Genomic DNA, 13,825 nt, shown 5'->3' with positions numbered 1-13,825 from the left:
TGAGGCAGGTGGATCCCCTGAGGTCAGGAGTTCAAGACCAGCCTGACCAATATGGTGAAACCCCATCTCTACTAAAAATACAAAAAAAAACTTAGCCAGGCATGGTGGCATGCGTCTGTAATTCCAGCTACTTGGGAGGCTGAGACAGGAGAATTACTTGAACCCAGGAGGCAGAGGTTTCAGTGAGCTGAGATCGCAGCACTGCACTCCAGCCTGGGTAACAGAGCAAGACTCCATCTTAAGAAAAAAAAAATGTGGGGACAGTAATAGCACCTGCCTCAGGGGACTGCTGTGAGGACCGGTGTTAATGTGTGGAAAGCACTGAGAGCCTGGCGTGCAGTCAGGGCCGTGCACGTGTTAGGTACTATTGTCATGGCTGTCACATCGGTACCTGTTCAACACACGTAGAGGACCGCCTCCCCCAACCTTGATGACCCTGAGTAGGTACTGAGTTCCTGAGTTTTAGCTGAGGACTGAAGGTGTGACTGCAATAGGATTGGCTGGTCTGAATCAGACTTATGTAGCACCAGGCAACCTTCAGTCTCGTTTTGAAAGGGGACCACCCTGAACCTCCCAGAAAAACGTTGCTTTCTCCAATTGAAGTGATTCCCATGTAACCACAGTCGGAGCGCAACTGGCCAAGATTTTCATTCACCGCAGACTCAGTCCTCATTCCCTTTTCCAGACCCCACCAGGGGCAGACTAGGTGTCACATTGCATCACATCACGCCATTGCCATTACCCTGTTCACAGGCCACCCCAGAAACTCCCAGTGGGAGATGGAAACTAACCTCTGAGCTGTGACTCTGCCCCTTAGGGTTGACACTGAGGCTTGGCTGTTTCTCACTCGTTTGCCCTGCCTTTCCCCGCTCCCCACCCCTCTCTGCTGGCATCTTGTGGCCAGATGACAGCACCAGCTCTTCACACCTGAAGCACATTAGCGACGGTGGCTGGACTGGAGCTCTGCTCCCAAGCTTCCTCTCCCTGCCTAGAAGCCTGAAGCACTGATGTGCAGAGCAAGGAGGAACTCTGCTCCCACGCCTGTTTTTAATGAGGGACGGATGCATCCTGCAGGGCTCAGAGGTTCTGTTTCTCTAAACCCATACCAAACGTGTTTGGGTGGCCAGGTCTCGTAATCTCAGCAGAGGAATGTGCGTGCCACAGGGCTGCAGAAAACGGTTTCCAGTGGTCTGTCAGCAGATGTCCACTCCAGAAGACAGACAGGGAATGTGGAGACCTGCAGGCTTCCGAATGAAAAAGTGATGGATATTAAGAGCACAACTATACACATTCAGATTCTCAAACACCCAATAAGCATAAATATTTTCCATCCACATGTACTATATGTGCCTAAATATAGGGCAAGCCTCAAATAGCATATCCCCCGTTTCCCTAATTAGGTAAATATAGGGCAAGCCTCAAATTTAACCCTCTTTTTTTTTTTGCCAACTTAATAGGAATCAGAACTATGATTGCCTTTGAGGTGGGGGGAGTGGACAGTGGGAATTGACTGGCAAGGGACTGGTGGGAACTTTCTGGAGCGATAGATAAGTTCTGTACTTTCATGGGGGTAGTAGTTACTGGGTGACATCATCCATCAAACTGCACCCTTTAGATCTGTGGATTGTAATGCCTGTAAATTTACCTCAATAAAAAGAAGTTAGGGGAAATGAATGAAATAATCAACTATCTGCTTACAATGTTTAACTTAATCATGTGGTTGAATGCTTACAATTTTATAAGAATGATATATTAATCTATAATACTCTCCATTCTTATGTTTCACAAAATAATTTTATCCAAGTGTACATCTTCTGAGATTGCTGGATATCATTTCTAAGCCACATTTTTAGTCAGCAGTTTACGAGAATATATCATCTACAGTTTGCCTAATTTATTTGAAATGCAGAACTTCTTGAATCCATGTTGGTTCTCGAATTTGATTGGCACACACCAATGACCACTTGCATTGTTTTCCTCATTTATCTTGCAAGTGAATATTCATGCTGCTCCCCACATCAACAGCTTACGTATTGCTTTCTAAAATGGGCTTTCCAATATTTATCGCAACTTTCAGCAGTTGAACCCAAGGAATAATTACCAAATCTTCATTAAAGCTCATTGCCTGCTCCCCATTATTTCCCTCTAGTGACCTCTAAAATCATGCAATCCCGATGTTGATTGAGATCATTTCAGGCTAGTGTGTTTTCCCCAAAGGTTGTGGTTCAAATCAAGTAATTGAGGCTGTGTTCAGTGGCTCATGCCTGTAATTCCAGTGCTTTGAAAGGCCAAGGCAGACAGATTGCTTGAGCTCAGGAGTTCGAGACCAGCCTGGGTAATGTGGCAAAACTCCATCTCTACCAAAAGAAAAAAGAAAAAAAAGAAACCAACAAAAAACAAAACAAAACAAAAACTAGCCGTGTGTGGTGGCATGTGCCTATAGTCCCAGCTACTCAGGAGGCGGAGGAAGGAGGATCACCTGAGCCCAGGAGGTTGAAACTGCAGTGAGCTGGACTACTACTGTACTTCAGCCTGGGAGACAGAGACCCTGTCTCCAAAAAAAAAAAAAAAAAAACTAAAGTAATTTCCAAAGTATTAGACACTTTTAAAGGACAAGAAGTCCCAAACTGTGAGAAACGTTTATAGGCAACATCCTCTTTTCTAATAGTTTAACTTGAGGATATAAAACTTCACCTTATTTATTTTCAGATATATATAGTAAATCCTGGAATGTATTCGGATCAAAGGTAAAATAGAGATCAATTTAGCAAATTTTGGTGATCTTGTTTTATAATTCATTATTAATAGATTAGCATTGTTAGTTTATTTGTGTAGCAAAAACTGACAAATAGAATCTAATTAAACTTAAGAGCTTCTACACAGCAAAAGAAACTATCAACAGAGTAAACAGACAACCTACAGAATGGAAGAAAATATTTGCAAACTATGCATCTGACAAAGTTCTAATATCTGTCATCTATAAGGAACTTAAATTTGCAAGAATGAAGCAGCTCCATTAAAAGGAGGGCAAAGGACATGAACAGACACTTTTCTAAAGAAAACATACCTGCAGGGTGCAGCACACCAACATGGCACATGTATACATATGTAACAAACCTGCACATTATGCACATGTACCCTAGAACTTAAAGTATAATAAAAAAAGAATAAAAGAAAAATAAAAGAAAACATACCTGCAGACAAGCAGCATGTGAAAAACTCCATATCACTGGTCATTACAGAAATGCAAATCAAAACCACAGTGAGATACCATCTCATACCAGTCAGAACGGCTATTACTAAACAGTCAAAAATTGGCCCGGTGTGGTGGCTCACGCCTGTAATCCAAGCACTTTGGGAGGCTGAGGCGGGTAAATCACAAGGTCAGAAGATCAAGACCATCCTGGCTAACATGGTGAAAACCCAACTCTACTAAAAACACACAAAAAATTTTGCCAGGCATGGTGGCGGGCGCCTGTACTCCTAGCTACTCGGGAAGCCAAGGCAGGAGAATGGCTTGAACCCAGGAGGCAGAGCTTGCAGTGGGCCGAGATCATGCCACTGCACTCCAGCCTGGGCAACAGTGCAAGACTCCATCTCAAAAAAAAAAAAAAAACAAAGCAAAAGTCAAAAATTAACAGATGCTGGAGAGGTTTTGGAGAAAAGAGAATGCTTATACACTGTTGGTGGGAGTGTAAATTTGCTCAACCATTGTGGAAAGCAGTGTGGCTATTCCTCAAAGAGCTAAAAAGAGAACTGCCATTTGACCCAGCATCCCATTACTGGGTATATATATCCAAAGGAAAATTAATCATTCTACCATAAAGACACATAAACATGAATGTTCATTGCAACACTATTCACAATAGCAAAGACATGGAATCAACCTAAATACCCATCAAAGACAAATTGGATAAAGAAAATGTTGTACAGAGATGCCATGGAATTCTATGCAGCCATAAAAAAGAAAGAGATCATGCCCTTTGCAGGAACATGGATGGAACCGGAAGCCATTATCCTTAGCAAACTAACACAGGAACAGAAAACCAAATATTGCATGATCTCAATGATCAGTGGGAGCTAAATGATGAGAACTCATGAACACAAAGAAGGGAACAACAGATACTGGGGTCTACTTGAGAGTGGAGGTTGGAAGGAGGGAGAGGAGTAACAAAAAATAACTATTGGGTACTAGACTTAGTACCTGGGTGATGAAATAATCTGTACAAAAAACCTCCATGACACAAGTTTACCTATATAACAAACCTGCACATATACTCCCAAATGTAACATAAAAGTTAAAAAAAACAGCAAAAAAAGTTTTTGTTCCCTACCATGAATAAAAAGTGAAACATTCTTGAACAACTGTATTTTACTCAAGGGCATTATAGATAGGGCAATTTAACAGATGCCTGTGGTTAGCCATGGGATTGTAAGCACAATCCTAAATTATGAATTACTAATTATTAATTTTCTGGTTTGACCTCACATCCTGTCCAGTCTTCAGCTACAAGCGTGTGATAGGATGATGATATATAAAGAAGACTTCATTTTTTTCAACAGTTCCTCAATTTAAACATCAAAAAGAGTGCTGTTCTTAAGGAAATCATCACGAAAGACTAAACACTATTGTTTTGTTTCTAATGTTGCTGTCACTCAGCACCATTGCCATTGCTGTCAGAAGCAAAATCAAATCACTCACCAAGAGCTCGACGAGCATGCAGGTCCCCGTCTGGCTCAGGGCAGAGGCTGCTCAGTCGAGCATGCAGGTCCCCGTCTGGCTCAGGGCAGAGGCTGCTCAGTTAGTGTTTTGGTAGCAAAACTCTGGCTTTAGAGTTGGACCAAGAGCAGTCCTGCTTGCTGCCCATTCCCTTTCTCTAGGAGGACCTCTAAGGAGTTTTACAGTACCCTGGGGGCTTTCTAGAATGGTTGAAAACCTCTGGCAGTAGATCATCCATCAGGCTTGGTCCCAAGTTCCAGACCTGGGTTCTTGACTTCATGGCTGTTGGCCAGTGACCTAAGTTGAGTCTCATTTTCCTAAGTTGAGTCTCATTTTCCTCATTCAGACAAGGATTGCTTGTAAGGATGTTCTTAAGTGTGCTTTCAAAACCATGGAGTATAAGGCTTATTTTACTCCTTAAGTCTTCCTATTTCCTAGTCAGATCTCACTTGCATGTTGTATGTCATCTCATCAATTATTGGGGGACCTAAGATCCCCAGTTTCTATTATTTGGCCCCGTTGATGCTACAACTTCTGCCTTTCAGCTTTTCAGCCATTGTTCACTTCAAAATGGACAAGGAGGAAAGGTGAATTGGGGTTCTACCACTCCTGCCTCTATAATAAGGGGCTCCAGCATCATGATTCATTCTTGAGACTGACCCTCTGACAGGCCTCTTTTCATTTACAGGTGGGCCAAGAGAAAGGAAACTGCTCTTTCCAGAAAAACCCAACTCCCTGCATCATCCCTCAAGAACAAGAAAATATCTTCCACACAATATTTGCTTTTTTCACAAAGTCTGGCAGAAAAGTCTTGGTAAGGATTTGCTTAGTGGCTGGGGTAACATGGGTGGTCCTCACTCGGAAGACACCAGTTTTCTATTTGATATTTATTATTTCCTAAATCTGGTTTTAATCAATTGACTTATAAAGGCACAGACTGTGGTCAACTCCTAATTTGCAGTCTGAGGTTTCAATCAAAATGTTAAATTTACATTCCAAATCCTATTACCTGGAAAAGGGATAAATCTTTGCAACCCACCAAGCACAAAGTAAAATGTTTCTTTGACTAGTATGAGTCTAAGCAAGAGTGATTATTCGTGTGCAAACATTTTGGGAAACTGTTTGATAGTATCTACTAAAACAAAACATGTATGTATCCTGTGACACAGCCATTCTACTCGAGTATATCCCCAAGAAAAATGAATACTTGTGCCCCCCAGAGAAGACATGAACAAGAATGCTCACAGAAATGTTAAAATAGGTGAAAGCTGAGAACAATGCAAATATCCATCAACAGGAGAATAAGTAAGCAATTGTGGTATAACCATACACTGGAATATTACACAGTAATGAAAAATTGCTACTGCTATGTTCATGAATCTCACAGACAGAATATATTGAGTGGAAGAAGCTAGAGACAAAAGCCACATATTGTAATATTTCACTTATACAAAGTTCAGAAATAGCAAAAACTAATCATGATGATAGAGGTCAGGAAAGTGGTTACTTTCAGAGGAATATGGATGGGATGGGGCATGAGGGAGCCTGCTTAGGTGCTGGAAATGTCGTACACCCTAATCAGGGTGGTGGTCCTCCACCTATAAACACATGTAAAAATTCATAAAGACAGGCCAGGCGCGGTGGCTCACGCCTGTAATCCCAGAACTTTGGGAGGCTGAGGGGGTGGATCACCTGAGGTCAGGAGTTTGAGACCAGCCTGGCCAACATGTTGAAATCCTGTCTCTACTAAAAATACAAAAATTTGCCGGGTATGGTGGGCGCCTGTAATCCCAGCTACTCAGGAGGCTGAAGCAGGAGAATAGCTTGAATCAGGGAGGCAGAGGTTGCAGTGAGCCAAGATAGTGCCACTGTACTCCAGCCTGGGTGACAGAGCAAGACTCCGTCTCAAAAAAAAAAAATTATAAAGACATACACTTCAGATTTGTTCTGTTTACTATATTTGTTATACCTGCATTTTGAAAACATGAAGGTATTGAAGATGGAATGACAGTGCTTTTCCAAAGCCTCCTTTTTATTATCTTTGGTTACATTTCTCTAAGCTCCTTATTTCAGCCCTTTCACATCTCACCTTTATCATTTCCTTTCTCATTCTTTTCTCCTGTTGAGAAGGATGACTGCCACTTGAAAGGTTGGGATTTTTTTTTTTTTACTAACATAGCGAGGATGATACATTTATTGCTTAAAGCCCTTAGATTGTTAGATGTAGTGATACCTAGTGATTTTATAGTTATGACTCTGGCTGAAAATTTTGCCCTATAGATGAAACATCATCAAGGTATGTATATGCATTTTGGAACCTATCATATAAAAAAGAAAACTTTTGTACCTTAAATTTGGGATTTATGTTTTTGGTTTTTTGTTTGTTTGTTTGTTTTGAGATGGAGTCTTGCTCTGTCGTCCAGACTGGAGTGCAGTGGCGTGATCTTGGCTCACTGCAGTCTCCACCTCTAGGGTTCATGCAATTCTCCTGTTTCAGCCTCCCCAGTAGCTGGGACTACAGGCGCCCACCACCACTCCTGGCTAAGTTTTGTATTTTTAGTAGAGACAGGGTTTCACTATTAGCCAAACTGGTCTTGAACTCCTGATCTCAGGTGACTCCCCTACCTCAGCCTCCCAAAGTGCTGGGATTACAAGAATAAGCCACCGCGCCCAGCCGGATTTACATCTCTATTGTAACTTTTGTGTTTCCTTGAGCAAGAGTCACATGACTTCTTAGCCCTCTCATTTACCCTACCTGATAAATAGGCATGAAAGTATATTTGCCACTGCACAGGTGGAAATCACACAATGTAGGAAACGTGTCTGTGTTCAAAACTCATAAGAATGCTTTCAGAATGCAAAATTTAAGTGTGTGGTTTTAAAAAATACATATATATATATATGTTTCTCTTTGTGAATTCATCCAATTCTTGGTAGGATCAACTAGTGAGCTGTTTTCTCCCAGTTGCTTGACTTAAAGGCATGCTCTGGTTCCTACCGGGTGGGAAATCCCTTGAATGCCCTCTGGTGGCAAGAAAAAATGATTGCATCTTCTTATGGATTTCCTCTGCCTGAAATTGCCTCAGTCACCAAATTCATGGAGCCCACTACTCTATAAATTGTTGTGGATTTGTCTTTGTTCTTAATTCCATTGGAAAATTTTCTGACTTTTCTTCTCAGGACTGTGAAAAACCAGGAATTTCTTGCCTAACAGCACACTGTAACTTTAGTGCTCTTGCTAAAGAAGAAAGTCGTACTATAGACATTTACATGCTGCTGAACACAGAAATACTGAAAAAGGTAAGCCCTAAGGAACCGCACTTGAAGGATAAATTTAGAAGCATTTGAATTGTTGACATCTGATTTTGGGGAAAAAAAGGAAAACATTTGATTTGGTGTCCTCATGACACTCCGGCTGCCCCCGCTTTTGGCTGTCTACAAGAAACTCTGTATTTATTTTTATGTACTTCGGGGGTACAAGTGCAGATTTCCTACATGAATATATTGTGTAGTGGTGAAATCTGGGCTTTTAGTGTACCCATCACCTGAATAGTGAACATGGTACCCAATAGGTAACTTTTCAACCTTCACCCCCTTCCCACATTTTGGAGTCTCCAATGTCTATTAATTCTACTGTTTATGCCTATGGGTACCCATTACTTAGCTCCCACTTATAAGGGACAACATGCAGTATTTGACTATTTTTGAGTTATTTCACTTAGGGTAATGAACTCCATTTCTATCCATGTTGCTGCAAAAGACATAATTTAATTCTTTGTTATGGCTGAGTAGCATTCCGTAGTGTGTGTGTATATATACATATATACACATTTTCTATAACCAGTCATCCATTGATGGACACTTAAGTTGATTCCCTATCTTTGCTATTGTGAATAGTGCTGCAATAAACTTACCAGTGCAGGTATTTTTTTATACAATATTTCTTTCCCTTTGGGTATATACCCATTAGTGTGATTGCTGGATGGAATGGCAGTTCTATTTTTAGTTCTTTGAGAAATCTCCATACTGCTTTTTTGATTGTACTAATTTACCTTCCCATTAACAGTGTATAAGTGTTCCCTTTTCTTTGCATCCTCACTAACATCTGTTGTTGTAGTTGTTGTTGTTGTTGTTGTTGTTGTTTAACTATTTTGTAATAGTCTGGCTGCCCCTTTTGAAACTTTTCCAGCAAGTGCCATTGGTAATTCTGCTGGTAGACAATGCCAGGGTAAAATACCAGACCCTTGCTACTCAAAGTGTGGTCTGAAGACCAGCAGCATCAACATCACCTGAGAGTTTGTTAGAAATGCAGAATCCTGGGCTCTACCGCAGACTTAATAAATCAGCATCTTCATTTTAATACATTCCCCAGGGATTTTGTTTGCACATTTAAGTTTCTCATGCTTTAGCTTGCATCGGAATCACCTGGAGATCTTGTTCAAACACAGATTCCTTTGGGGTGGAGTCTGAGGCTCTCCAGTTGCCACAAGCACCCAGGTGATGCCAGTCCTGCAGGTCTAGGGACCTCACTCTGGATGAAGGTGGGCTAACCTTTTCTGTAAAGGGCCAGTAGTAAATATTTCAGGCTTTGCAGGCCCTACAGACTCTTGCAACTGTTCAACTCTGCCATTGTATTGTGAAAGCAGCCATAAACAAATGAATGGGCATGGCTGTGATCCAGTAAAACTTTATAAAAACCGGCAGAGGGCCAGATTTGACCCATGAGTCCTAGTTTAAATGACACTTTGTTTTAGTCCAACTTTTGAACCTCAGGTCACTTTGCTATTATGAGTATATCACAGGTGGTTCATTAAAAAACACCTCAACCAGTGCATTAGTGGCTCTTGAAGAATCATACAAATTTCCTATGATTTATTTTAAGATGAGAGCTGCTGAGAGGCCACTTCCAACAAGATGCTGTAAAAATAATTACATGTGAAGATAAAACTAAATATGCATGTTAGTCACAGAGATTCCAATTATTTTTCTTTAGAAAGACTAACTGTGTTAATCTGTACAAACCTATCCACGTGTGAATGAATAGCCTTAGAAAAGTCATTCTGTGGAATAGGCACAGAGGTCACACACTGACCTGAGAGGATGCAGGCATCAGGGGATGTTTTTCCATTTTAATCTGTAGCTGTTATAGCCCTCACACACCCGAAGAGAGCTGTGCATAGTTCTGGTTTCTCTGGTTTGCTCTGGAGGGAAACTGGTTTGGGGCAAGTTGGACTCACACCGCAGTGCTTTCTTCTCCCTTTGTACCTCTCCCTTTATAAAGGACAGTGTTGGAGGACCAGGCATGACTTAGCGCACCACTGGCCATCCTCTGATTCCAGAAGGGAGCCTGGAAACCCCACATCTAGGGAAGTACCTTCCTGAAATGTGTCTCCAGGCCAGGCTGGAGGGCTGTGCCTCTGCATACTTACCTGTCCCATTTGTATTCTTCACAAATGGTGTTGCAGACAGTTTTATGGCCTGTGAGATACTTGCCACTGTCCACAGAGCCCTGGTGACAGCACTGGTGGCTGTAAGCCACTCTGATGTTTCCTTTATCCTCAACCCAGATGGCCGCTGCTTGCACTTCAGTTGTTTGCACTTAACCATGCACAGCTCTGCAGCCTGGTTCTTCTGCACTTCTATCCCGGTAGCTGGTGGTGACCCTTTGCCAAGGAACATGTCCCAGTGACTGTTGTCCCCATGGGCCAGCCAGGCCAGTAGAGCCCCAGGCAAGAGAACTGAAAGCTGTAGGGTATCATATGAAGCCTTCAAGGCTCATTCTCCATGTGCCCTTTCAGCAGAAACCAGGAGCATTTCCAGGTGCAAAGAAGAGCTTAGAACAAAGTTGACCTGGAAGCCAGATGGGGCCCCAGCTGCTGCTGGAGCTTCAGTCACCCCGAAGCCAGCTACAGCCTCCCTTGGGGAGTTGAGCCCGCGTGGCTCCAGGTCTCCTGAAGGATGTGGAGCAGTGCCAGCCTTGTGGTTTGCCTGGGCTTACGGTCGTGTTTATTTTCCTTTTGACCTCAAGATCTGGCCCCAGACAAGGGAATTTGAGGTTTTACTGTTTTGACCTTAACAAGTTTTCATTTGAAATGTAGGATCTGACTTTTAAAATCACCGTAGGATTCCGATTTCTTTGGAAACGTTCTTCCAGTCCGTAAGGCTTTTTTCACTGATTCTACAACCGTGGGGGCCCATCCTGTGCCAGACTTCTTGTCTGCTTGGCCTGTAACATTGGCAATTATTATTATTATCATCATCATCATCATTATCGTTATTAACATCCAAAGTTATTTTTATTTATTTTAATTTTTTTATTTAAAAAATATTTTTAGAGACAGGATCTCGCTCTGTCACCCAGATGGGAGTACAGTGGTGCAATCATAGCTCACTGCAGCCTCAAACTCCTGGGCTCAAGTGATCTTCCTGCCTCAGCTAATCCTCAGCTAGGACTGCAGGCACGTGCTACCATACCAGATGAATTTTTTTTTAATTTTTTGTAGAGATAGGATGTTCCCCACGCTGATCTTGACCTCCTAGCCTCAAGTGATCCTCCCACTTCAACCTCTCAAAGTGCTGGGGTTACAGGCCTTAACCATCGTGTCTGGCCCAAGATTATTATTATTATTCCAAATTGAAAATACAGCATATCCTGACACATAAAACCCCACCTTTATAAAACTGTTAAATTGGTAAAAGATTATTTGTTGCTTAAAATTATTGCTTGCTTAAAGTGAGTTAACTGGAGTAACTCTTTTGAATGACAAGCTTCCCAAAAGCATTTAAAATGTGTTTTATGGTTGTTTTAAGAAAAGAATGATAATTGATGTTTAACTCCCAAGTCACATATACAGACTGGGGTACCTGTGTGCCCCAGGAAGGTCTTTGTGGTTTCATTGGCAGAGATGAGCAAAGGGTACCCTTGGAACTGTGTTTTTGTTTGTTTTTTTTTTTGAGACGGAGTCTCGCTCTGTCGCCCAGGCTGGAGTGCAGTGGCGCAATCTCGGCTCACTGCAAGCTCCACCTCCCGGGTTTACGCCATTCTCCTGCCTCAGCCTCCCGAGTAGCTGGCACTATAGGTGCCCGCCATCTCGCCCGGCTAGTTTTTTTTGTATTTTTTAGTAGAGACGGGGTTTCACCGTGTAGACCAGGATGGTCTCAATCTCCTGACCTCGTGATCCACCCGTCTCGGCCTCCCAAAGTTCTGGGATTACAGGCTTGAGCCACCGCGCCCGGCCAGGAACTGTTTTCTGTGGAGTCCTCTACCTTCCTGTTCTTTGAGAGTTTAGCCAAAGGTGGCATCTGAGTGTGAGCTCCTTGCATGACAGGCAAGCTGTGTAGATGTAGGTGGGGACACCACAAGGCACCTTGCCTGTGGAGTCCCTGCTGCCCCGCAGGTAGAATGTTGAATGCACTAGTTCTCTGCTATCTGTTTCCACAACAGAAGCCAGGCTTCCCTGCTGCTCCACGATCAACCTGTCCCACTGGCTTGAGGTTCTGGCTCCTCACCAGGCCACAGTTTTGCCAGTCCCTGTCTTCTTCCAAATTCATTCTCCATCCCTGCTTTGGCACCATTTTCTGGTTATCTGGATCAGTGGCTTTGAATCTGAGCCCACAGGAAGGTCTCTGCCTGCCTCTGGCTGGGGGGTGATTCCTGAGTCCTAGATGTGCTCCCTTATACCCCTGCCCCTTTCTCCTTAATTTATAAGCCAGATATTTCCCCCTTCCCCATCTCTCCATCAGGCACCCTCTTTCATTGTTAAATGGTTTTGATTCCCAAACAACTTCATTTAAGAGCAAAGAAAGAGTTAAAAGCAACTCATATGAAGGGTTTGAGGGTTGTGGTCAAGGCAGGAAGATGCCTATAAAATGTGGATCAGATGCCTTCTGTGGAATGCCAGGCCTCAATTTGCTGTACACAATTAAGCAGTTTTATTTATCCTCAACTCTTTGTGAACATGTCAATATCAATATCCAAATATCTGACTCGTACTGCTTGGAAACCACAGCACACAGCTTGCATGTGTTGATTACTCCATCATTTCCCAGCAAACTCCATCATTTCCCAGCATCCACCACGAACTGCAAAGAATTCTCAAGAGAGACCCTGGAAGTCTGTGTTTATGTGGGTGCCTGGGATGCAGAGGTATCTAGTTCAATGATAAAATTTTTGTCTGGGCTACATGGAATCATGGAATTTCAGTTCTGCCCAATCCCTCTCAAGGCCCAGCTATTATCATAGAAAAATCTTTGAGTAAGTTGTGCTGTTTCTTCCACAGGACAGTTCATCTGTCATCCAGTTCATGTCCCGCGCCAAGGTGAAGGTGGATCCTGCCCTAAGGGTGGTGGAAATAGCTCATGGGAACCCAGAAGAGGTGACGGTGAGTCAGCCACCCCAGGACAGCCCTCGTCAGAGGGCGAGGGAAGCTGGGTGACTTGGAGACCTGGAGCTGGAATTTGAGGGTCAAGACAGTCTCTAAACCAAGATGTTGGGTTTGTGGCAGACCCGAGACTATGCCTGCCTTGGCTTCCAGGCCCCCCTGGAGAACTTCTGTGGTTTGTTCTTGTGATAGCATTGACCTTTAGGATGCCATCATTATGTGAATGTTTCCTGCTATGATTGTATGGAAATGGTCTGGAAGTCCCCCCGCCTCAACAGGGTTGGATTTCCACTGTGGAGCCAGGACTATTTATATCTTTCTTAGACCTTTCCTAAGGCAGACCACATCTGCCTTACCCATCACATTACTCCATGGGTAAATACTGTGTTTTTGGTTTGGTTTGGTTTTTAAGAGACAGGGTCTCACTCTGTCACGCAGGCTGGAGTGCAGTGGCACAGTCATAGCTCCCTGGAGCCTTGAATACCTGGCCTCAAGGGATTCTCTTATCTTAGCCTCCAGAGTAGCTAGGACTACAGGCACACTACCATGCCTAATTTTTAATTTTTTTAAATTTTTTTGTCAAGATAGGGTCCCACGATATTGTTCAGGCTGGTCTCAAACTCCTGGCCTCAAGCAATCCTACTGCCTCAGCCTCCCAAAACACTGGGTTTCCAGGCAAACATTGGGTGTTTTAAAAACAAGTTGTTTGAGGCTGGGCGCGGTG

At 43.0% G+C, this 13,825-nt stretch overlaps 1 protein-coding gene across 1 annotated transcript in view; it reads left to right on the top strand.

Moving 5' to 3' along the window:
- The window catches only part of ITGA9 (integrin, alpha 9), a 372,615-nt gene that overhangs the window by 319,576 nt on the left and 39,214 nt on the right, over positions 1-13,825 (top strand). Inside the window, exons 23-25 of the mRNA XM_011953420.1 lie at positions 5,409-5,534; positions 7,901-8,020; positions 13,000-13,101. Of these exons, the coding sequence (XP_011808810.1) occupies positions 5,409-5,534; positions 7,901-8,020; positions 13,000-13,101 (348 nt within the window). The remainder of the gene's footprint in view (positions 1-5,408; positions 5,535-7,900; positions 8,021-12,999; positions 13,102-13,825) is intronic.

Source organism: Colobus angolensis, unplaced genomic scaffold (assembly GCF_000951035.1).
Source record: "Colobus angolensis palliatus isolate OR3802 unplaced genomic scaffold, Cang.pa_1.0 Scaffold36, whole genome shotgun sequence".
NCBI lineage: Eukaryota > Metazoa > Chordata > Mammalia > Primates > Cercopithecidae > Colobus > Colobus angolensis.
This window is presented reverse-complemented; position numbering and strand designations above follow the sequence as displayed.